We start from the raw sequence: 26,369 nt of genomic DNA, 5'->3' as shown, positions 1-26,369 counted from the left end.
GGTTGTAGAGGTGGCTGCTACTACAGGAACCGCTCCCAGGCCCAAACCTAACATAAAAAGTTAACGTAAAAGTTAAGATATATTTTTACTAGGTATGTTAAAATGAATAGAGTACTCGAATATGTTGTCACCTCTAGTAGCAGAAAGAATCCAGCAACCTCACGCTGGGTGCCCATGCTCTCCCGGCACATGCATCTGTACAAGTAGGCGAGAACAGCGGAGCCCCAATTATATTGGGATAAATCATCTAGCCACTCAAGATGATGAAGAAATCTCAAGCTGACTAGGTTCCCCGAAGTGTTCGGGAATAAGACTCCTCCAAACAACAAGAGTAGCAGCAACCTCATATACCAGTCAACATGATCATCCGGTGTAGCGTCATCGATCTGAAGATGCAGTGCCTCCAACCACAGTCGAATAGTCGTCAACGAAAAAAATGACTGGTCCCATGCAGTACAGTCTCATCCTCTAGCTGGAAAGTAGTGAGCTGTTGCAGCATGTCCAGGTACTACACACGTGTCATCTTTCTCATAGCAGGCAGCAGAGCAATGGGGTGTCTATCAACGGGCAGCCCATATAACACTTCTACGTCCTGCAGTGTGACGGTGGCCTCGCCAATGGGCAGGTGAATTGTGTGTGTCTCCGGTCGCCACCGCTCTATCAGGATCCTGATCAAAGACCAATCGAGGTGCAGCCGCCCGATCTCAATCATCTTGTAGAAACCCGTGTCCCGCAGGCGCGTGACTACACAGTCATGGAGAACTTTGTCATACAGAAAGTCCCACATGTCGTCCACTTTCCTGGCGCGGAGAGTCTGGGTCAGTAACTCACCCTCACATATGTGGGCGGACCTATGATCGCCCTATAACGAGAGTAATGCATCGCTGGAAGGTCCGGGATGAATAGGCGGCACCTCCATGTCGTCTACTGTAAATTAAACAACATTAATTACATGTTAGTTTTATAATTTTATATGTTTGTTTATAAATTAAATAATTAAATTTTATAATTATACAATATTTAAATATGATGTATTCACATAAGGGTTCCAGGCTAGATATCTGAGGCGTAGTAGCACCAAGATATCATAAATTCATTCATGTGTTAGTTTTATTATAATTTTATATGTTAGTTTGTAAATTAAATAATTAATTTTTGTAATTCAATATTTACATATGGGTTCCAGACTCGATATTTGGAGCCCAGTAGCACCAATTTATTCTATGGGTTAGTTTTATTATTTTACATGTTAGTTTTATAATTTTATATGTTTGTTGGTAAATTAAATAATTAATTTTTACAATAATACAATATTTAATTATTAAAGATTCATATAAGGGTTCCAGGCTAGATATTTGAGGCCCAGTAGCACCAAGATATCCTAAATTCTTCCATGTGTTAGTTTTATTATAATTTTATATGTTAGTTTGTAAATTAAATAATTACTTTTTATAAATAAATATTCACATAAGGGTTCCAGGCTCGATATTTGATGCCCAGTAGCACCAAGATATCCTAAATTCTTCCATGTGTTAGTTTTATTATAATTTTATATGTTTGTTTGTAAATTAAATAATTACTTTTTATAATTAAATATTCACATATGGGTTTCGGGCTCGATATTTGGAGCTCAGTAGCATCAATTTATTCTATGTGTTAGTTTTATTATTTTCCATGTTAGTTTTATAATTTTATATGTTTGTTTGTAAATTAAATAATTAATTTTTATAATTTATACAATATTTAATTATTAAAGATTCATATATGAGTTCCAGGCTCGATATTTGAGGCCTGGTAGCACCAAATATATGTTGACCATAATTGGACAAAGTTTGTGTTTGATCTATCAGTTATTTTGATGTATTTTTGAGTATAAGAGATACTTAAACTACAAGGAAACTACGCTAAAAGACACTACATTTTACTACGCTAAAAGACACTACATTATACTACGCTAAAAGGCACTACATTTTACTACCTAAAAGGCAAATTATATTTTACTACCCTAAAAGGCACTATATTACTAGTCTTTAAGCAAATAAATAATTTAAACCAGATAAAACACAACAAATACATTGTAATCACAAAACATTCACAAAAATACATATAAAACGGTAATAATAATTTATTACTATTTTTATTAACAAATAATAACGATTTCACAATTTTTACATATTTTTTACAACATTAATATCTTAGTCCGGATAAAAATAACATACCATTTAATCGCAAAAAAATACAAAACAACATACAACACATTGAAAACAACTAATATACATTATTTATACGAGTTTGGACATAAACTAAATCGGAATATCTCGAATTATGTTTTTCGGAAAGTTGAAGATTTAAAAATTTGACTCCGATTCAATCAACCCACAACAATAGAAGGCTTGGCTAGGATGTGGGACCGACAATATCTACTTTTTACGGAACGGGTAGGATCCACACGAGCTTTTTTTGTTGTTAATGGAGGGGGGGGGGCTGTTTTTTCTAAATATGAAGGGGGAAGGGGACTAGGCAGAAACATGAGGGAAAGGGAAGGGTTATATTATTTATGTATACAAACGCGGTCTATTACCGCGCTTTATATAGCATTCTTATCAGTTACTATAAAAAATGCGGTTTGTTACATCATTTTATATAAAATGCGACCGCGTTTAAGGTAAAATGCGATTCATAATTGCGTTTTATATGGAAATGTAATTTCTTTTTTTACATTCAAAAATATTTTTTGAGTCAAAAAGAACGACGTTTCTTTTGTCAGCACTGAATTTGCAGACTCATTTTGCTTTTTGTTAACAGGGTCAAAGTCTGCACTGAACGATGTTTCGATTCCGGACTCATTTTCTCCGGCCTTTTGTTAACAGGGTCAAAGTCTAAATGTCTGCACTGAATTTGCTTTTTTATTTGTGCAAATCATCTGAAGAAGACTGATTGGACCTTTATACTAACGGCCCACAAAACCGACGCATATTGATAAGTTGCGGCAAAAATGGTTAAAAATAACAATTAACCACCCGTATTATTTACTAAAGAATGAGTATTATACTTTTTAAAAACGAGTCAAATATGAATAAAAATCATATTATTCATTTAGAAAATGAGTAACTAATGAAATTGGAGGTTTTTAAGTTTGGGAGACCAGGAATTCTCCCAAAAGTGATCATATTCAAGAAGTCACTTTTGGAGGTTTTTAAGTTTGGGAGAATAGGAATTCTCCCCAAAGTGATCATATTCAAGAAGTCATGAATAAGCTTTTTTAATCCGTGTTAAATATAGGTCGGGTCTGATAATTTATCCGTTTTTCATTACACATTTTTAATCCGAACCATATTCGACTTGAATCGCCCGTTTGCCGCTCCTGATATTGATTGTTGGACTTTATATCATCAAAGCCTACAAACTTAAAACAGCAAAATTCCTGGTTGGTCAATGAAATTTCAAGGTACTGTAAATTCGATCACAGTAACAATGCCTGGTGAAACAACTAACAGAGCAGCAAGCAAGTAGAAATTCAATCCAAACGACTCAAAAAGTCAACAACCACCGGAAGAAAATTATGAAAAGTTTTGACTTTTTATTACTGTTTGTAAACGAAACCGAAATCAAGGCCTGTTCAAATTTTGAACATTGTAAAATGCAACAACAATATAAGATAAATAATCAAACTCCCCGGGGCAACCACAGTTGCTAAGTTATTTTTCCTATTACCCCGACCCGTTATACCAATGAAACTTCCTAAAATCAAATCTTTAGGAATCCAATTGCACATAAAGTTAGTAATAACTGTACATGCTCCTTTCCCCTATTGTTGTTGTGTCTGCACAAGAAAATGGGCAGGATCACACTTTGCTGCATAACCAAATTTAGATGTGCTGTACTTCCTATGTACTCCTGTTAGTTTTCCTGTTGCTGCCTTCTGGTGATAGCTCACAATCGATCTCGAACACTCCCTAATGAACAAGAAGCAAAAAGGTAACTAAATAAGAGCAAGCTTGAGAAGTGAGTGTGAAGGATTGTTCAAAATGGAGAGTTTAAGTACACTCACATAAGTTGATCTTCCGAGTAACTAGTATGCCACTCGCATGTCTTACTCCATTGCTGGACACCGTAGAGTGTGGTCTGAGCTGTATAGATTGCTGCAGCTGCTATGAATGATGGTGGAAACTTGAGCATTTCATATTCCACTAGACAAAGCTCAACCAAGAAGAAAGACAGCAGCTCGAGCTGTTTGAGCCAAGAAAGTAAGAAGTTGAGAAATATTCTTGGAGAGTCGGCTATATAAATCATAACTATTCATGTCGCTCCATTTACAGCTCACCTTAAGTCTAATATCATATAGAAACAATATAAGTACAAATAAAAAGAATCAGTAGAAGTTCCTATATTTTTTACTAGCACATAAAAGTGTCGGCAACAGCTACTAACCTTCCTATCAGATTGAGCAGCCTTAAGATATCTTCTCATAAAAACATATGCAGTTGGAACTGACATGTTAAACTGCAGTGTGTTGAGCATCATTCTTTCCTGCATTATATTGAAAAGACTATCTTTAGTAGAATATTAATTAAGATACCGGAAATATACTAATTGCAAGTATCATGGGACCAGAATCTACCATTTCAAGAACCTCCTTCCTTGAATAGGCTTTGTCCGAAATAAACACGAAATCATCCACTAATGGAACAGAAACTTCCTCATATTTGCATGCTAATAGCATGGCAACCAACCCAACAAGCTGCAACTTCTTCCTAACAACACCTTGCTTCTCCAAAAATCTATCTATCAAATTAACAGTCAGAAACAAAGTCTCTTCTCTGAGCTCAAACTTGTGATGTACCTGTTGATCAAAATGAGCAAGTATTAACGCCATACTTTGAGCAAATTTATTACGTTCTGCATATCCTATATAAATCTTTACTATACCTCAATGAGCCAGTCAATTAGAATGGATCTCATTTTCTCATTGATGTCAAACTGTTGTGCCATATAATCCGGAGAAACACAGCTACAACCCTGAACATAAGGTACAATGATTTTGTCACTCCCAAAACATATTGAAGATTATTCAACTCATAAGCTGAAAAAAGGTTCACTATTAGACTTACTAACATAAGATGGAAACTTCAAAACAAGTTTGAGAACCACAAATATTCAGTGTTTGATCATATAATGTAAAATTCGTAAAAGAACTGTGGGCAATGGACATGCCAAAGAACTTTCATTAGTTAAAACACGTTGAAATGTTTTGTATTTACTACCAAGTACTCAAAGAGCTCCGACTAAGGATGTTGAACAATGGACCTATAAGTTCAAAAATCAATCCTTTTCACATTTCCAAATATTTTTTTTCAGTAAGTTCAAGAATTAGTGTTAAAAAGTGCACAAGTAATTTCAGTAATAAAGAAGATCCAGCTTCCTGTAGGCTATATGGGATACAACCCATAGCATTTTGGCCTTTTTTACATGTCAAGTAACATAACTCGTTAATTTTAATTATTTTCATGAAGACTTTCAGTAAACACAGATGCTACCATTTGAAATCAGTGTGTAAAAACTTTTCCTTTTTGAAAAAGCAAAATAGAATCTATCCTAGTAAAGGTGATATACATAAACAGTGGAAAAAGATGTGATATGTCGGATCTAACTTATGAACTTTCTTTTTTCCAATCTTTTTAAACAACTGCTGGACATTCAAAATGTATCATAACCTTACTACAATTGAAACTCTCCTCAGAAAAGCTATAAACCTTGTGCTCCTACAAAATTTGGATCTATGACTACTGCTAACTAGTAAAGTAATTACTGAGCAAATTAAACTCACCTCCATTTTTCTATAGGAGGCAAACAAATCTTGTACATATTCAACAACTGCAAGCGGGTTCTTTGCATCGTCGCCATCAATATCTATAATAGTTTCCTCAAATATATCCTCCATTTCTACCTCCTATAACATTTATGATAGTTGCAATTAATATAGTTGCATGATATATACTAGTAGTATAAAAGTTTTTGGACAGCAAAAGTTTTTTCTTACCATTTGATTCTTGTCATTAGTCACTGTTTCTGTTTGTTCCAAAGACATAGGAACAGGTTGATCTTTAGCTGCCTCATTTTCCTCCACATCTGTCAGAGGGATATCCTCCCATATACTGAATTCTTCTGCTGCTATTTTAGCTTTCTTGTTTTCCTGTTCAAAAAATCAAAGATATTATTAGTCCCAGAATTATTTATGAAAAAATATCAACTTTCTGAGACATCAATAAGGAGAAAATATATTTTCATACTAAGGAAAGGAAAGCTTTTACCTCGGAGCGATTTTGCTGAGAGCTAGCAATTTGAGCTGCAAATTTCCTACATTTATAAAGTTATATTCACCTATCAGTTATTTGATCTGAAAACCAAATTCAAAAAACCAAAAAGAGAACAAAGTTTGAATTTTTAATTGTCTAACCTCGTGATAGGTCTATGAGCTGGAATTTGAAGATTCTTGTCACAGATTCCATTTGCTCTAAAAGGAAAAAAAACAAACCAGCCAAATGAGCTAAGATAAAAAAAAACAAAGTCAAAAGATGGTCAAAGAGTTTGAATATCTAAGAGATAGAAGCTGGGGAATTACTCAGATAATCCTCTCTTGTTAACAACACAAGGAAATGGATGACTACCACCCACTAAATTCTGATTAATCACTCCCAATGCTCTTCTGTTGTTTCTTGTTTCCACTCCACCAAACTTTCTGGTACCCATTCCAGCCCCACCTATCATTTTAGAAATAAAAACTTTTTTAGAAACTCACTTATATATATATATATATATATATATATATATATATATATATATCAAAGCTACGTAGTATTTTTACACCCCAAAAAAAGAACCCAAAACAAAATTAAATCTGAGCTAGATTATCACAAAATAGTCACCTTGCACATTTGTGGGTTTAACCATTGTAGGATTGTTCTCATCAGATATGGCCATTTCTTTTTCTTGATAGTAAAAAATAAAGGGTCTTTTTTAAAAAGAAAACTTTCTTCTTCAGTTAATTACACTAGAATGTAAAAGCTCCCAGATTGAAACCTGAGAGCATCTACAGAAAGACCCAGATCAATCTCGAATACAAAGAAGATAGTGTACAACAAGAATAAAAAAACAAAGGAAAAGGGAAAGGGGGAAGGGGAGAGATGAGGGTGTGAGAAAATAATGGGTATTTGTCTGATAAAACACACACACACACACACTGAGAGTCTGAGACAGTCTCTCTCTCTTTATTCAAATGAAACGGCTAGTGAAGAAATGGCCGTTGGATCCAATTAAGCATGTAAAATGACTTTTACAGTCCAGCTATACAACGGTCACTTAAAATTTTCATGTGGCATGTGGCGTAACAAAGGATACGTTGCTTTCAAATTACTATAGTCGTAGAATAATTATTTTTCCAACTTAGTTTAATACAATAGTAGAGATTCATTTAATAATCTAACTTATTGGGGTACCCATAGTATACTATACAGGTGAGATAGATGCGCTCTTGCCCACTTTTGGGCTTTTTGAGGTGTAGGGCTCCACTTCATTTTGGCTCCTCCTACTTAGTACTAGGATGGCACTAAATTTTGTGTATGAAATGACTACTATCCTTTTTTTCCTTTATGTGTCTAGGTTTAAGTGTTAGTTAAAAGTGTGCTTAGTATCTTGATTAGTTCATCTTTGTTGTTCGTACGTAATTAATTATCAGTCGAAATGTGTTTGTAATTTCAGCCTTAATTATACGTTATAAACAAATTTATGACAACACGATTATAAACTCAAAGGAGTAGTCACTTTTAAATGTGCGAAACCCTATCGTGCATTTTTTTTTGGAATGGTAACCTTATCGTACAATTAGTATGGACTGAACGGTACTTGATATATAATGATATTGACTTGCATATTGCAAATATTAACATTTGCAACCTTAATTTTAAAAAAATAAAAATTCTTAAAAGGTTCACACATGTAATGTAGCTATCAAATAAGTTCTAGCCCTGTATCCACAAAATTTTTATAAAAAGAAAAAAAGAAAAAAAAAGAATGAAGAACATAAAAGAAAACTTAAAATTGATAGAACTTAGTGGAGAAAGTCTAAGAATATAAAGTACCAGGGACTGATTAGCAATTTGCATTTGAGTTTTTTTATCTCTTTCTTTCTTTTTGCAGCTTGTTTTTTGAAAAATGGAATTATCTTTTCAAGAGCATTGGCTTAATTCATGTTAGCATTATTAAAGTTGGCTTGTCCTCGTTTACTCATATTTGCAAACCTAACTGTAAAGTTTAGAAATTTTAAAGAAGTTACATCATGTATAGCTATTAAATAGGTCAAGTCATATATGCACAAATACAAGAAAAATAAAATAAAGAAGAAAACATTAAAATTGAAGAGATTTTTGCAATTGTGTTTTATTTTTTTTCTAAATTGAGACTTTTTCTATTTAAATTGTTAACCATTAATTAAAACATCTATGTAGTAGATATACCATAAATAGCCAGAATTCAAAGTATACTTACTTAGTTTTTTTTTTTTTTTTTTTTTTGGTCAAGGCACTAACTTAGCAATTCTTAATTTGAAATTCAAATTCCTTGTTTTATATATTGATTTAAGAGTAGGTAGAACATAAAATTCAAATGTGATGAACAAAGATGTTTTCCAGTTAATCTTATCATTTGGAGAGATGCTAAAGGTCTTGCATTAATTGTGTGGCATAAGGAGTATTTGAGGCAAATTTTTGTTATTATGTTTTCACCATCCAATAAATAAGGCCACGACAGGACTTTTGGAACATTATAGAACTTTCATTTTTATCTAATTACAAGCATAATATCTCAAATCATAAATAAGTTTATAACAAAACAAATCTGAAAGAAAGTCTTCTCATACTTTTCTTAAATAAAAACATAAATATCTAATTTGTAACCGTTTGTGAGCTCAAGCACAAAGGGTAATAAAGAGTACACAGGTACTTAGAAGTCTACAAAAGACAAAAACTTCAACTGTCATCAATTTAAATGTCTAAACCAGTGTTTTAAAAGGCATTTTCGGGGCGAGCTCCGGGGCGAGCCTTAGGGCGAGTCGCACCAAAAATGCCCCAAGGCGATGGTGTGGGGCGAAAATTTCAAGAGGCATACGCCCAGCAATTCGGGGCGTACGCCCGGGCGTTTTAGACGCGTTTTTGTAGTGAGGCATAAGCCCCAGAGGCTTTTTCAAATTAAAACAAAATTTGTTGAATAAGTCATTCATATAATGACCCGAGTTCTCAAGGGTCAGCTTGTAATTACTCAAAAATTTAAAAATGAATTGAAATGTATTAAATTTAAAAGTCAATACCTTTTTATTGATTAAAGCCCTAATATATGGTTTTTTCCAATTCTTTATCTCATCCGCTGGTCTGCTAATATCTCCAAAAGCAGCAAATATTTAATTTTTTTTACAAATACAAATAGAACTTCATTCTCCTTCATAGCAGCAAGTTCAAAGTTCAAATTGCAGGTTAGTCATCATTTTTGTTCCTCCATGTAGAAAACTTTATTCTTTTCGACTCAAGTTTAGATTGTTTTGACTATTTTTTTGTGGGGATGGAGCACATCTATATATTACATATTTATAGTTTTCTTCAATTTTTATGCAATTTTACATGTTTATAAATATTTACTATAATTATATTTTTTTATAAAATATTAAAAATTAAATGTCCATGGGGCTTACGCCTTGCTGAGGCATAAAACGACTCGCCTTACACTCACGCCTTTTAAAACACTGGTCCAAACAAACTTATAGTTTAAAATAAGTGTAACTTTAGGAAATTAAAAAAAAATGTTTTTTCTCTTCAAATCAACCCTTCTCCAATAAACGATCTATATAATATTTTAGAAAGTCGCTCGGCAGTTATTCCTCAGTTTGAGGTATGATAAAGAGTAATTTAAATCGATTTTTATGACTAATGTTACAAAATAATTTTTTAACTGAATTTGTCAAACCTTAAACGACATGTAAAATGAACTTAAAAGAGTATTTACCTATCAATTTACAATCCTTTTGGAATCACTGGCTTCCTTTGGTCTGCAAGTGAATTTTGAAATTTACTCTACTCTCGTATATGTGATTGTGTTTGCACCAAATAAGCGTAGCAGGCATGCTGTGTTTCAACATATTTATATAATGCCAATCTTGAAAGTCGGTCTATTTTGCAGGGTGGAATTAAAGTTATAATCTAATGACTATTTGAGAGAAAAGAGAAACTTCCTTCCGCCTTCACTATTTTCCTTCGAATGGGATACGTGAATCATTTTATTTTGATTATCACTACTTTACTTTTCCTTTTCTTTTTTTTTCCCGCTGTAATTCCGAAATTATAATACCGAATTCTTCAGAATATATTGATCGAGAGTTTGGAAAAAGAAATCCGGAAGAGTTAGTAGTGGGTGGGTCAGAGATACTCGAGTTTGAATAGCATCACTCAATTGGTGCTTCAGATTCAATAAATTCAAATAACGACGTAGAATAATTCACGGACCCATGAAAATGGAAGCCCATCCCCAAGCCACGTACTTGGACATAAATCATAATCAATCACTGGAGACAGACTTGCCATAAAATGAATGACAAGAAGTACTTCAAACATGAATATGAACTACTACAATTCCAATATACTAATTAAGAAATATTATGTCACTGTCAAAAACAACCGCGACCAATTAGCACGATCAATTGCCATGTACATGAAATCTAATACCCTATGGCAAAATAGGAACAAGGTAAGACACAGCTCTTAGTATTGCTCTTCCTCCTTTTGAAGAAGATATAATTTACAAGATGCAAAGTTAAACTCACCTGAAAAGACTTGAAAGTGTTCTTTTACCTGCTGCTTTTGGTTTACTATTTTTATCCGAAGACAAATTACGCCCCTGCGAATTCTGTTTTCTGCTATCTAATGACTCGTTCCTTTCCTCATTCTGTTCTTGTGAAGAATCACTCTTCTCTTTGGAATTGTGCTGCTTGCTAGTCACACCATTGTCAACGTCGAGTAAAAGCTTTAATTGGTTTACGGCAGTCTGCTGATGTTTATTGCTTCCCTTTTGCTCAATCTTGTGACGCAGCACTTTATGCATCGCCCCTTCAAGAACCATTTTTATTTCATCCTGAGGCAACTCACCATGTTCACCCTTAGCTTTCTTCTTATTTATAGCATCCTCATTATCTAGCTTCTGATTAAGAGATTCGTCATATTCAATCAAATCCCGCTTCTCAACAGCCTTGCTCTTGGATTGCTGGGCAATAACCGACTTTTGCTTCTTAGTTACTACCTCCTCTAAAGCAAAGCTCCCCTTTTGAATCAACTTTCGCTTCTCAGTTCTATTGTGTTTAATTTCATAACTTGCAGTGGGCTGATTATCATCTTCACACTGGAACTTCCGCTTCTTTAACTCCACATTTCCACCAATATTTTCCCTTGGATCATCTACACTCGATTGAGCGTCAACTTTAACCAGCGTATGTTTCTCGTTTTTAATCACTTCACCACCTGGAATGATCCCAGGAGCTATAGTATCAAGGATGATTTGGCCAAGAACAAACCTTGTCTCACGCATTTGTCCTTTCCCAAGCAGAGTATAATCTATTTTGAAACTATTCCTCCTGGTTTTAAGAGACGTAACATCTTCCACAAGAATGTCAAAAATTACTTCAACGCCCTTCCCCATTTTCTTCGATACAAATACCTGAATATAAAATATCTCATTAAATAGTCAAACAATCTCTACAATAATATTATAGTAATTACCATCACAGGCTTAGTAACCCATAAAAAATTTCTCCAGGAAATTAACAATTGTTAGATTCTGTTTGCTGTTCTCCTACTTTCCTCACGGCAAGAAGAAAAATCATGACAAAATAGATACTGTCGGCAGAGACAGGAGCTTCCGCTAAATCCCCATCTCTTTAATATAAGAGCTGAAGTGATTTCCCAATGAATATATTTCAGCCTTTTAGCTGTGAAGGGAAAGAGCGTTAATTTTATTCCAAGTGCAACTAGTCCAAACTTCCTGGAAAAGTTAAATGAAAGCATTCATGTCGTAACCAGATAAAGAACACTCTTCCACGAGGCCTAGAAATATGAGGTCCTCTTAATTGCAGGAAACTCAATTCTTTTACTCCAAAGACAAATTTTATAGAAAACCGGGGGAATCAGCTCCCCATGAATGTAAAAAACTAGCTTTCCTAAACCAAAAGATGGTCTGATCACTCATACCCTCCAAATTAATACTACTTCAGAACCTATGTAGGCAGCATGGTTTATATCATTTTAAGCACTGTTTTTCAGTGCAATACATCAGCTTCAAAAAGGAAAACAGTGCAATACATCAGCTTCAAAAAGGTTATAAACGTGTAGCCCTCAAGGTATAAACAAATAAGGTAATTGTATGGAAAATAAGAACTAACAAATAAGGTAATTGTATGGAAAATAAGGCTAACTGTTTCGAGTTTATCTCTTGGGAAGTCGTCCAAACACCCGCCTCCAGATTCTGCAATCTGGGATCTTACCATTAAATTATGACCAAGTGTAATATGGATTAGCAAAGAGATTTCACCAAGAAATTAGAACTCAATTGCGTTTCAAGTCATTCTGTCCATCATACCTGCTAATAGATAGAAACTAACAGAGAATGTTCTTCACAAACTCCGAGATTCCTATAACTAGCTAATTCTCCCTGTCCCATTTTATATGACATGGTCCACTTTTGAGAGGAAAATAGGTTAGTTTTATTTTTTAAAAGCTCACTTGTACTTTTTCAACAAACAACAACAACGGCCCAGTTTAATCCCACAATTTCAACAAACAAATTGTCAAATTGTGAAATTAGACTTTGATTAAATTAATTTTCCAGTATATTCAGAAGATGACTAAATCAGTGCCCACTTTCAGAAGAAAAATGGTCAATTTGATTCTCAGGTGAAAAAGCTGCATCAAATGGACATACTACTTTTTTCACATTACTTACTCCAAAGCGCGACAAGGGTACAGAACACATATATGGAGTGCTCAATAAAATAATATTTAACAAAACAGCTAGGCCAGCTCGGTTTAACAAGTTGCCTCAAACTAGATCTAGAAACCAAAGTAGGTATACTCACCAAACCAGAGCATGGGGAACCTGGAAACTTGGACATTGCGTCCCGGAGGCTGTCCTTATCAGTCAAAATGTCTAAAGAATTTTTCACTAGCACTGCTAGCTCTGTAACTCTATCCGCAAGCTCATCATCTGATGTGGAGGAGCCTTGAGAATCTGAAATTTCAGGTGCATAAATAGCTGCAGCATCAGAATGTCTTTTAGCAAATTTAACACCTTCCTTCCAATTTCCATGGTACAACACAGAAGCAAACGTCAGGACAACAAATGCCTGTTGAGGTTTAGTGATTAATGCCAGATGAAATGCCAAAAGTGCAACCCTGCGCACATACATCAATCAAAAAGAAAAATATTGTCAAGAATACTAGTCACTACAAGCCAATTTCTCGAAACTAGCTCAAGCCTGAGTCATCTAATAGACTTCCAAAAGGTGATAACACAATGATCTGAGAAACAGTAGAAATCCACCAGTTTGATTGCAGAAAGCCAGATTATGATTTATGAGCTGCTATGCTGATAGTGAACTATTTATTGTAACATGACTCCCCAGGTTTCATACAGCTGAATGTAGTCAACATGCACTATAGAACCATGAAATACTCCACGCTGAAAATTATAATTAAGCAATTGACAATAATGGTCATGCCATTACCTTCGCTCTGCTTACATCTACCATCATACTCCCTACGTGCTGAACATACACTGAACATACACGAAGAGATTCTTCAACACTTAAGATGTCCACAATGCTCCTAAAACAATTTAAAAGCAAAAATTCTAAATGCAAAAAATAGAGTAGAAGTACCAATCTAAGCGGCACAAGAAAGGTTACTATTCGTTTAAGTAATGAAGCTTATTCATAGTGATGATCCCAACTTAGGTTTTTCATATCATGAAAATGCAGCACGATATTCGACAAGGAGGGTCCAGAATGTGAACACAAAGTATAAAAACAAAATGAAGATAGCTCAATTTCTGTTTCCGGTGCTGCAGTTCTTTCCTATGGATTTGCTTGTTGAACTAGTATGACAATTTAGGTTATCAGTCCCTCCCTCCTTCCCTCTCTTTCTTTTTATATTTATAAGCCAGCAAGGTGAAAACTTGATTAGGGTGTTTATCTTCGCTTGTGTGGTTTTTATTTTCCAGAAGCAGAACAAAAATGCAATCCCATACTATTTTCTTTGCCTTGTTACCATGTCATCACTGGATTCAGTGTGAATTTTCTTAGCATGTGTGAGTGAAACGCAAGTTCCTAAAACCAGAAGAGATATTTCCAGTTTTGCCAATGCTTATAAACAAACAAACAAAAAAGTTACAGCTGGCCTTGTTACCATGTTCATCACTGGATTCAGTGTGAATTTTCTTAGCATGTGTGAGCGAAACGCAAGTTCCTAAAACCACTGGGTGCAAACAATTTCTGAGGGCCATCGGACTGGGTAAAACCTGAATTAACCGCGGTGCACTTGCGGGAAACTCCTTGCCGAGGGCCTGTGCACCCCCGGGAATAGTCGGGGCTCGAAGAGACTCGGACACCCGGTGCAAATCAAAAAAACAGAAGAGGTATTTCCAGTAGGGGTGGGCATAAAATCTGAAAAACCGAATTCCGAACCGGACCGAAATAATTCAGTATTTCGGTTTCACTTTTTTCGGTATTTCGGTTCAATTCGGTACTAAATTTTCTGTATTTCGATATTAACGGTACGGTCCTCGATATTAGGATCTTGACAATTCAGTATACCGAAATACCGAGTTTTTAAAGATCATGTAGGACCTATACACTGCCCAGCCCAAGTGCCCGACCCAAAATTTTAATTCTCTAGGAGCTCAACCCAATAAGACTACTAGGCCTCTTTCCCTCTTTCACTTTCTTACCCTCTTACCCAGACCCCAGTTACCCTAGTTTCACACTTTCAGTCTTTCACTTTCACTTGCAATTGGTAATTAGAAACCTATACTGAAGACTGAAGAGATCGGCTGACGGCTGTGACCTGTGAGAGAACTCAGAGAAGTGAGAACTGAGAAACAATCTTCAATCTTCAACTTCAACAGGTTCGTAACTTTTACCCACATGTTGAAACAATCTCTTGAGAGGGAATTTTGTAATCAAGAGACAGTTTTCCTCTTCCTCCTGTGTTTTCTGCTCATTCCCAGTTCATCCATTTCAAGATTTATCCTCTGGTTTCTTTACATTAAACTTGGCCATTTTCAGAGAAAAAATTTGCAGCCAAGAACACGTTTGTAGACTGATTGGCATGTAGACTGATCAGCTGTGCAATGGAAAAGAATAGAGTTTCTCTTCTCTGTATCATTCCAATCCAAAGGATACGTTTGAGTTTCTCTTCTGCTCATCTTTTTTAAGCTCCTTGGCTAAACATTACTCTCAACAAAAGGAATGAGCTGGAGAACTTTCAAGACCAAGGGAGAGATTAACGGAATTACATATTGTCCCGTCCAGTTTTTCTGTGGGAATTGTCGTGTGGGTGCAGGGCCATTTATATGATAGATAACAAAAGAAATGAAGCAATGCCTATGACATTATACAAACAAAATCAATGCAGCGTTTCAATTCTAGCAAATACAATTTGTTAGTCAATGGCTTGAACGATCAATTAAACCTCATAGTACTCGCAATCTAACAATTCATGAGCAACTTCTTGCAAAGAGAACTCCAAAATCCTAAGCAGTAAGCATAGAGGGTTGCAGTAGCCACTGTAAGAATAATTCACTGTGATAAAGTTTAGCGATTATTGTCACTCGTTAGTGTTGCTTATTTAGCGAATATTAAACCAAAACCGTACCGAACCAAAATAAGAAATATCGAACCGTCCCGGAATACTTTGGTACGGTATTTGGTATACACAATTGATAAACCGAATACCGAAATACCGAATCGAAATTCTTAAATACCGAACCGAAATACCGAATGCCCACCCCTAATTTCCAGTTTTGCCAATGCTTATAAACAAAAACACATTACAGCTGGCCTCTGATTGATGAGAAACCTTAAACAAGGGAGATCTTAAACCAAACAAAACTTACATCACAAATGAAAGATATAAAGGTAGTAGACATAGGACAACATCCCAAATGAAAGATTAAAAACTTGTTTACTTCAAAGCATAAAAAGAAATCAAAAGTTAACTCCAAATATTCAACCCTAAGCTATAATAACACAGAACCTTTAGTAGTCAAACAATGATATCAACTGCCAACATCAACACTTGGGACTAAGGAAAAAGAATAGTTCTCTCATAAAGCTAGTAGGTATGAATGTTGATAGAACAAGATAGAAATAATAAAGGCATAAAACAGAGGGGTCTAAAACCACGGAAGAACGACTCATATATGAATAAAGTTCTCGAAGTGTCAGTAAGCACTACAAGAATAATAGCCAAAGATAACGACCATCTCTTTTGGAAGAAAGTGATACACAAGGAACTGAGATAACACTAATGACGAAAGAAAAAAATCCTTCAGAGAACCATATTTCTGAAAGTGATGTCAAATAAAATGGAAAACATTCAACTCGTACAAGAGAGCTGCTGCAGTATATGGACTATCGTTGCAGGCGCAGATAATTGCAATAATCATTGGAGGGGTGATAAAAAAACACCCACCAAAAGAAAAGAACCAAAAGATATCAATTAACAAGGTCAGATCACATTCTTTAATTCAATGAACATATGAAGTCACACGAAATATCTATCATCGATGTTGTCTAGAAGCTACTGAACTTACCACAAACTATCATGAGAAGGTCGACCACAGGTGACTAATTGATCCAAACTGGAAAATAGTTTCTGCAAAATGTTCAGACCAATAAATTCAATGCGTGAAACACTACTGAAAACTGAACAAAACATGCATAAGGTGAAAAGACAAATATGCCCAGACACAAGTGTGTGCATGCGCTCACATGGGAAAAAATCTCAGGAGGATGCATGTGAACAAGCACTCTAGAGAAAATACATAGACAGCATTGGAAGAGTTGACATCAGTAAGTGAGGAAGCACATAGAAGGAACTATACAATTTTGTAGAGTAAAAAAACAACACAAGATAGGAAGATCATACCATCAGCATAGCAGAACTTTCACCCAATTGTTTGTTAGACTGTTGAGTAAGGTGCGCTGCCTGTAAATGACACATTTACTCAAGTATAAGCTTACTATCCTGAACCAAAAAGTCATAGAATTCACATCAAACCAAAATGAGATGGAACAATATGGCATACATGAAATGGTAGTAGCATCTCAAGGATGTTGTATCTCTGAAGTAAAGAAAGAGAAGGCTCTGCAGCTCCATAAGACAGCATATAGTTGACTTCCATCATTAGTCTAGACTGCACAAGAAAAAATTAAGGCCATGCAGAGAAAAACTATTAACCATGAAGCAGTTTTGTAGAGAGATTCCTTTGTGGTTAGGAACCGTTTTTAGCATCACGGATATCAAGCAATGAGAAGAAGGATGATAGCATAGAGAAAACTAACAATGGGAGGGGTAAAAGAACAAACAGAAGTTATGAAATAAGTTAATGCTTGTTTTCATAGAATTCATCGTTCATACCTTGTCCAATTTCATTATGGACGATGAGAGTTTGTGCATAGCATTTTCAATATCCTTTGAAAAGGACAACTTAAGGCGAGCAGCCAGTCTCAAGCCGCGCAGCATCCTCGCTGAGGAGAAAGAAAATCCAGAATCAGTTTCATCAAAATTTAAAAAAGAAAGGCATTAGGGTTAAACTCATGTACCCCTATTAAATTTTTCAATTCAACAGTCCTCCGACCTCCCCCAACTTTTGGAAATACTTACTCTAACTAGTAAACCACTGAAAACACTTTTTGCATTGGCCTTACATACGAATGTTCACTTAAGTACATAAAGAATATTCTTTTTCAAGTGATGGATTGAAGAATATGACGTTTTCCATAAAAACTTGTCCCTCAAAAACTTCAACTCTTCTTGCTACCTCCAAGTTTAGGCAGAATGCCATGTTCCACCTCCCCCAACCCACATGCAGAGTATAGCAATCCACCTGGGGAATATTATCGCACGCATCTTCAAGCACAACTCTCCCCTTTCTCACCAGCACAGTATTGGCACTCTTCCCCTCACAAGCACCAAAGCCGATCTTTCTCTCTGTGAAACAACAAGCCCCTTTCCAAATATCCTTGTTCCTCATTCCTCCTGGGGCACCTAAACACCCTACTCTCATTCCCCTTCAACAACATGTTACCCCCTCACTTCAGACCCAATCCCAATAAGAATGACCCCTCCCCTTGTCTAAAAACCTAACAACAGCTACCACAAAGCCCAACTTCATCTCCACACAATCACCTTAAATTCAATTAGAACCCATGGCGACAAGCTACTTGGCATTTAACGTATAGTCTATATAATAGTACAATCCGTACTAAAGATTTAATACTGAGTGATCCTTCCGTTCACAAACAAGTTATGCAAGAGCTATAATATAAAAGATTTGTAACATAATGAATAATAACTGTTGAGTTATTTAGGGCATTATCTATTTTTGGTGGGGCATTTCGATTGTTGTATTAAAAACTGGACATACCATGTACAATCAAAAACATGTACTCCCTCCGTTTCAATTTATGTGAACCTATTTCCTTTTTGGTCCGTGCCAAAAAGAACGACCCCTTTCCTTATTTGGAAACAATTTACCTTTATGCAATGATTTATAGTCACACAAAATATATGTGCCTCATTTTAAACCACAAGTTCAAAAGTCTTCTTTCTTTTCTTAAACTCCGTGCCCAGTCAAATGGGTTCACATAAATTGAAACGGAGGGAGTATTAGATTTTAAACCGAGTAAAAAAAATCCGGAAATAACTTTTTTTTATAAATCTGGTAATATTCGGCTTATATTTCTTTGTCATCTTGAAGAACTATACATCAAGTTATCAACAACTAGAACTCAAAGCGCAGACTAGTTGAGGCCGGCTACATAAACAAAATACAGAAGGATCAATATCAAAGTAGAATGCTTGAAATATAGTTCTAATTCTCAAGTTAAGGCAAATCTCTAGAATAGTTGCACCTACCACAATCCTGTTCAAATGACAAGTGTGCTGGTATTAAAGTCCTTAACTGCATAAATATGACAAAAAGACTTCGTAAATTCCTAAAACATCAAAAGGTTGGACCTTTACATATTTGTAAATTAATTTCACCTGTAAGGATTTTAAGTCCACCATTGCATCGGCATAATCGTAGATTCTATTCACGGATGGATCGAAAAATAAACTGTTTCCACAAATTTTACAAACACAAAAAATGAGTTCATTACCACCACAATAAATTGCTTCCACAATTTTATACGCACACACACAAAACAAAACAAAATAAAGCAGCACCACAAATTTAACAAATTAAGAGATCCGATCAACCACCAAAAGAATCAAGAAAGTATGTAGAAACAAGCAAAAAACTATAGACTTTTGAACTGCAGACAAAGCATGTATAAACTGTATTTCTTCCAAAGTCATCTATAATATGTTAAATGCATATGCCCATTGATAACTTTGTAAATAACAAATTAATAATAAGCCTGAGGCAAATTAGTAAGGATACTCGTATTAAAAATTGATGTCACTACTTTATCTACTAATATAGAGGGTAAGTGATACAAGAATCCTTTCTTCTATTAAGTGGAGTCATAAAAAAATGATAGTCTAATAAGTAGAGTCATATTAAGACCAAAAGAATTGTCTAACTAAACTATACAAACTGGTAGAATGCTCTAATACAACATTACCAATTGACATATCACTAAGGGGTCGTTTGGCAGGAGGTATTAGAAAAAACAATGCAAGCATTAGCTTTGTGCATTACTAATCCCTTGTTTGGTACATTTTTCAACATATATATAACTAATACAAGTATTATCCTATGTATGACTAATACATAGCAAACCATGGTATTAGCAATGCAAGAGTTTTTAATACTTGCATAAACATGGTTAAAGACATAATTGCCCCTCAAATCCCTCAAAACCTATTCCAAATACTTTCCGCTATATTTTGTATATTTTTATATTGTGATTTTAATTAATTTCTCCCCTTTAGCATTCTATTATAATCAAAACAAATTCATATTTAATACTAATTTTGGTTTTGAATTCATTCAAAGTATAAAGTGGAGTTTTCTTTATTTGTTAAAAATCTACCCATTTTTTTAATAATTGATCTTTTGTATTATATGTCACATCAATTAAATTTTTCTTCTCTTTTAACTTTAATATTTCAATTAGTTTTCTCTTTTAATTTTGTTCCCTGTAAAAAAAAGTTGGCTTTAGAGAGAAAAAAGAATGTGAGGGTAATAAAACTGTTGCATTAAAAATAGTGTACAAAGTTAAAGAATGTGGAGGGTATTTTTGTAAACAACCAATTTTTTAGAAATTAAGCAATGCTTTAATACACCAAACCAAACAGTAGATAAGAAATAATTTCAGCATAACTAATCTCAGCATTACTAATACACCCTATTCAATATTATTCTTATATCTCCTACCAAACGCCCCCAAACAGTTAAGAGGCAACAATACATGAGGAGGTCCATAAGGATTTAAGAGAAGGCACTTAGAGGGGCCACTACAACAACTCATAGAGTTGGACAGGTATTTGTTTTTGTGAAAGAAGTTGAGCATCCAACCAAAACCTTAAGGCAATGAGTGGAGTAGAAAGGAAAATTATTTTGCCTGTTATTCAATATAAACATATACAAGAAGATTTACTGACGAAAGTTCAAAGCCTTCATAAACCTCTTGGAAGTCCCTACACAGGACAATTATACAACTCAACATCCTCATGCATGTATAACTTGAATTTGTGGCCACACGTGAACTTGATGCAAATTTACAAGTGTCAGAATGAACTTACCAAATGTTGACTCTAATAACCCGTGAAACAATTGAGCATTCAACCTAAAACCTTAAGCCAATTAGTGGTCCAATACCTTTATCAACGCCTTTGAAAGGCCTTACAAAACTCATGCAGAACAGGTTTTAACTTAACAACTTTTTGAGCAACTTTTTCCCAGTTTGATGTAAAAAACAAAATATTTGTTTTCCATGCTTTCATGTGATTCTTCTTGCCAATGCAAATGTCGTGCTATCCATCCCAAGGAGAGTAATGGAAAGCAAGTGGTTATTATGAGAGTAGGAAACAAATGAAAACTCCAAGAGATCAAGGTTAACATGCAAACAGTCCCTCCAATAATACTGATCCTTAATAGTTCAATCAGAATAGAGAATTGCGGAAAGTTTCTGACCAGTTCTGAGAACTAAAACAATCCTCTTGCAACTACCTCCATTGCTTACGGGAAAACAATGGAGCTCTCTTTCTTCCTCGTGCGGGTTTTTGTTTTTAAAAACCGTTTCTTTTGGCGGTTCAAAAATACATTTTAAAGAAAATAAAGATTTTTGGCGATTTTAATCTATTAATTTTGCCTACAGTGCAACTGTTTCCTAAATAAAACTCAAAAACACATTGATTTCCAAATATCAAAACCAAATCAACAACAGACTTGCTTTCAGAATAACAACGCCGCCTACTATGTTCAGCTTTTCATCTTTTCTTTCTTTCTATGCACTGATCCAAATGATAAGATCAAACTGACAGAATCAACTCAACCAGTAATCTAGTATAGCTACAAGACCTTTTTTAACAATTTGCGTGGCTGCACCTATAACTAAACCATTTACTAGGCCAACGATTTCTCATACTTCATTACCTCTACTTTTCAAGTTCTAAGAAAGTGACCAATAGAAACTTCCAACTTCTTAATTGCAGCTCTACACACGGCAATGCTTTTTCTATCTCAGCCAATTTCCCATCCAAAAGGATGTGGACAAAATTTGATGATTCATCCATAAGTAGATCTTCAATTGAATTATGATGTCATCAAAGACTTGACACAGGGAATCAAACACGAGAACATTGTAGCACCACCTCCCAAGGATCCCACAAGGTGGAAAACGCAGTTGTTGCACTACCTTTCACTTTTATAACTTGTCTGTTGCTAAAGATGAAGGTTATGATTCTACAACACAAATAGGCGCCATATTGGGTTTCTAGATATTCACTGAGGACCACAACAGGGAGAAATCAAGCATGGCATTGCACCACATGCCTCTAAGTGACTGCCACCTCTATACCACACTACAATCCTCCATTTTTTGTCAAGACCTTTGCTCACTAATATTTCTGCAATTATATTTTTTCCATTATTTTCTGAGCGTAGATCAGCACCAGCTAATCAAATAAAATGTAAATGTGTGATTAAAACAACAATTAGGTGTTATGAGTTTAAATTTTTCAGCTTTCCTTTGGCTGTCTCCAACTCTCCATAGATATTCACTTTCGGTTGGCAGAATGGGAAGGAGAACAGGCTTTTTCGAAACCAAAACAAACTTGAGTCCAGCAGTAGAACAAAACAACCTATGAAGCCTTCCGGAGCATCCCTTCTCTGGGAATAATTTAAAGGAAACAAAATAAAGAGATACCTGTTAACAGTGAAGTCTCGGTGCATGGAATTCTTCCAGAGAATGAAGTCTTTTTTATAAAATCCCTTTGGCATTTTAGGAATGAAAAGTTCCTCTCTTTTTCCGGTTTGCTTTGCCACGGTATCAAAACTTGACACCTGAGAGACGGAAACCCAAATTCTTCATTAGTTATAGTTGTATAGTGTCTGAAAGATGATAGCCAACATATCTAGGCATCTAGGAGAAAAGGATTTCAGACCTATTACCTATCCAATATAAGTTTAAAAGGAGGTCAGACACCAACGGAAGTTCTTCAATAGGTGTTCTCCTTTTCTTAAGCAGTGTACAATATATTTTGATGAAAACAGTAAACCTATCAATTTGAATCGCAAGACTCAACCACTTGTCACTTCCCAAAGCCCTTTAGTGATTTTCATATTATTAAAAAAAAGAAAGATAAAGTATACAACTGTGAAACAGACCATGCCCATGCAAAAAGAAATAGAAGTATAGAATATGCAACAGATCTATAGGATAAAGCTGCACCAACCTCCACGACAGAACCTTTGACATGTACTCTACATATTGGAAACCGTCGTCCAACAATTTCAGCACGATCAAAATGCCTTCTTATCTATGTCAAATGGAACACGACATAAATATCAAATCATGCTGACGAGTAGTTGAAAGAAAACATGACTGGCTCATAATTAGGATAATGTTTTGAATGTATCTAGGACCTGTGAAAGCCTTGCAGTTGTGATTACATCAAAATCTTTTGGTATTCTATTGAGAATTAGATCTCTGACACATCCACCAACAAGGTATGCTTCAAAACCTGTATATTGCAACTTTTTGTCAAATGCTAATCTTCACACAGTGAGATGGAAAACTGAAGTATCTCTATGATCTCATATATATATATATATGTGTGTGTGTGTGTGTGTGTGTGATCACACATACACACACACATATATATATATACACACACACATAACAAACACACATGCAGACTAGGTAGCACCAAGACAATGGTTAAAAGATTTCCTGAAGCCACAAGAAAAATGAAATCAATCTAGTATCTTTTTTTTTTTTTTTGGATAAGTGAAATCAAACTAGTATCTTATTTTGTGGCTCCTTATCCATGCAAACTACAATTTATTGGGAGCTTATATAGTGGCTATCTTTAACCCAATATCTCATTTGTAATTCTAAAGTGTACCAATAAGATTTCCAGAATCTGAAATAGGTTTGAACGTTATGATTCTTCCCAAAAGGGACAACAAAATCCTTTGGGACTTGATCCCAGATATCCTCCCAACTAAATATTTATATGTTTGTAGATGACGGAATTCGTACTGTTGTTAACAAAAGCACCGGGCTTCATATCTTGAGTGTGACTCTGTGTTCATGAAGAAGCTTCTACACAGAGTAAAATAACTAGTATCATCAAAATGGACAGGTGTGATATTGATGGAATGAATCCTATATGTAGTGCTAATGTTTAAAGATGAATAATAGGCTAGTACCTCTTGGTACTTTATTTTTAATTAATTTACCTTACTTTACTTAAAAAATGAAGAATAATAGACTAGCTAGTATTTGACTTATCAAAAAATAAACTAGCTAGTATTTGCACATTAGTACTCTTACCATATTGTATTATTAATAGATGATGTACTTCCACTGTCAAGTCAAAGACTCAAAGAATCGAATCAAATGACTTCATTTCCGCCTTCCTGGATTCCAACTCTGAAATTAATCGTAAATCAGTGCCTTCGTGAAGAACTTGATTGGCTTTGGGAAGCTGTGAGATTTTATATTTTCTACCCTTTACCAGTCATGTGCCACATGTTTTGTTCAAATAGGTCTGGTGTAAACTACAACCCCAGAAGTAGTAGCTTTTATCTTTACTTGCCAGTTTTGGAGAGCTTTTAAAATATTCTGGATGAAATTCGGGAACACCAACTTAGGAGTCATGGATTTTATGGAAATACATTAAGACACTTCAGCAATATTCAGATTTTATCTATGAGAGTTGTACGGCCCACCTTGCCCCAACATCGACTAATCCACCAAGCAATATTCAGATATAAGGGGATAAGTGGTTTCAATTCTTGATCATACACACCACTCGGTGTCATAATTGCTTTTATCGAGAGAGTGGAAAAATAAGGAAAATCTGTATTTATGCATCCAAAATTCACATTGTTTGGGGCGAGGAGGTAAATTTCTAAATTTGTTATTGATTTTATTTTTATTAGCTTCAAGAATATATTTAACTCCAAATACCACAATAAAGGCAGATTTTGTCCATTCACACTTCTTATTTTTATGTTTCATAAGTGAACTGTCATTACCTTTTCTTTTTCCTTTCTTAAGCGAATTAATAATGTTGAAGTCCTGCAGTTCTGTGAACACAACTGAGAAATCTAGAAAAAGAACTAAGCACCATTTGAGCAATTAAGTATCACCTTGACTTTGGAGAACCTTCAGCACAATCCACGGAGATGCTGGTATCCTTGAGCTACTTATCCCAAAGTTCCTTGAGTCAAGCTTCCTCCACTTTGAGAAGTCAATTTCACCTGCATCATCATCACAAATCATAGGGTTACTCCTAATTACATAAAATAACATTCTTCTTAATTCTGAACCATCATGTCTCCTAATGCAATAAAACAAAAGTACCTACTCTTATATGCGTTGCTCATTAGAAAATTGGACTTAACGGGGCACGTGCTTGCTAACACTAATTTGTAAGGAATTTACTTCAAATTCTTGGTGGGACACATCAACTTAATAATGTTTTGAATAACATCTCAAGCATTTAATGATTCATTTTTCCCAGAACAGTCAAGAAGCTAATCAGCACGTCATCAGAAATAACATGTTCCATTCATGCCACACAAGTAACCAGAATCATCCTATACAATGACAAACATATAGAAAGCATTTTTTCCTTTCATTGACAACAAGTAAGAAGCAGTATTTACCTGTCTCGACCACAGAGTCAGAACCCATATCAGCAGGGTGCCGTCTCCGACGTCTATCTTGAGAAAACGTGTGCTTATATTTCTGGAACACAGCAAGTTATACAAGAATGTTATAAACTGTTCGACAATTTGCCTGAATGAAACAATATAGACGGTGGATGCACAAGTTAATAAAGCTAAGCACCTGAAACGCAAGAAAGGCCTTGAAGCGCGACAGCAAGGAATTGCCTTTGGTTTGTTGGGTTAGCGTGGCCATGAATTTTACATTTTTAGGAGCATTGTTGCTATTTGAGCGCGGGATCAAGAAAGCCGCACCTCTTTTGGCTCTTTTTATAGTCGTCGGTTAGATGTCTGGTGCCAACAACAAAACCAACGTTTGCCGGCTTGATTTAGGTCACGGTCGAGTCACCGGTACGATTTTGGTACTTGTATTTTGGGCTTCAAACGTTTTAACAAATGGATTTTTTTATTTTTATACATTATTTAAAACTTTATCGCCCTAAATGTTTATGTTTACTAAATTATCCTACTTTTACAAATTTTATTTACAAAATATATACATTCTACCTTAAAAGACTCTCAATCGATTATTAGTGTTTTCAATCAAGGTATTTAGTTATACCCTTTACCTTTTTTTCTCTTCTTCTCTTTTAATATCTTCGTCAGACTTCTTCCTTCTCCTTTTGTATAAATCATATTAATGTTTTTGT

At 35.0% G+C, this 26,369-nt stretch overlaps 2 protein-coding genes across 2 annotated transcripts; both read right to left on the bottom strand.

Annotated features, from left to right (window-relative positions):
• Positions 1-3,560: 3,560 nt before the first annotated feature.
• Positions 3,561-7,288, bottom strand: LOC104239770 (G2/mitotic-specific cyclin-2-like). The gene is made up of 11 exons (XM_009794494.2): positions 6,927-7,288; positions 6,623-6,761; positions 6,458-6,514; positions 6,312-6,357; positions 6,041-6,193; positions 5,828-5,950; positions 4,930-5,019; positions 4,622-4,843; positions 4,432-4,530; positions 4,052-4,230; positions 3,561-3,956 (listed from the first exon to the last, which is right to left on the bottom strand). The coding sequence occupies exons 1-11, from the start codon at positions 6,979-6,981 to the stop codon at positions 3,809-3,811; spliced, it is 1,311 nt and encodes a 436-aa protein (XP_009792796.1). The 5' UTR covers positions 6,982-7,288; the 3' UTR covers positions 3,561-3,808.
• Positions 7,289-10,646: 3,358 nt separating this feature from the next.
• Positions 10,647-26,119, bottom strand: LOC104239780 (uncharacterized). The gene is made up of 14 exons (XM_009794500.2): positions 25,844-26,119; positions 25,660-25,741; positions 25,141-25,251; positions 23,407-23,504; positions 23,217-23,300; positions 22,688-22,824; positions 19,356-19,428; positions 19,227-19,272; positions 17,727-17,836; positions 17,395-17,502; positions 17,235-17,294; positions 16,900-16,961; positions 13,166-13,481; positions 10,647-11,751 (listed from the first exon to the last, which is right to left on the bottom strand). The coding sequence occupies exons 1-14, from the start codon at positions 25,913-25,915 to the stop codon at positions 10,861-10,863; spliced, it is 2,250 nt and encodes a 749-aa protein (XP_009792802.1). The 5' UTR covers positions 25,916-26,119; the 3' UTR covers positions 10,647-10,860.
• Positions 26,120-26,369: the final 250 nt, after the last annotated feature.

The sequence above is a fragment of the Nicotiana sylvestris genome, chromosome 2 (assembly GCF_000393655.2).
Source record: "Nicotiana sylvestris chromosome 2, ASM39365v2, whole genome shotgun sequence".
NCBI classification, from domain to species: domain Eukaryota; kingdom Viridiplantae; phylum Streptophyta; class Magnoliopsida; order Solanales; family Solanaceae; genus Nicotiana; species Nicotiana sylvestris.
The sequence above is the reverse complement of the archived record's forward strand: the minus strand, read 5'-3'. Positions and strand labels throughout refer to the sequence as shown.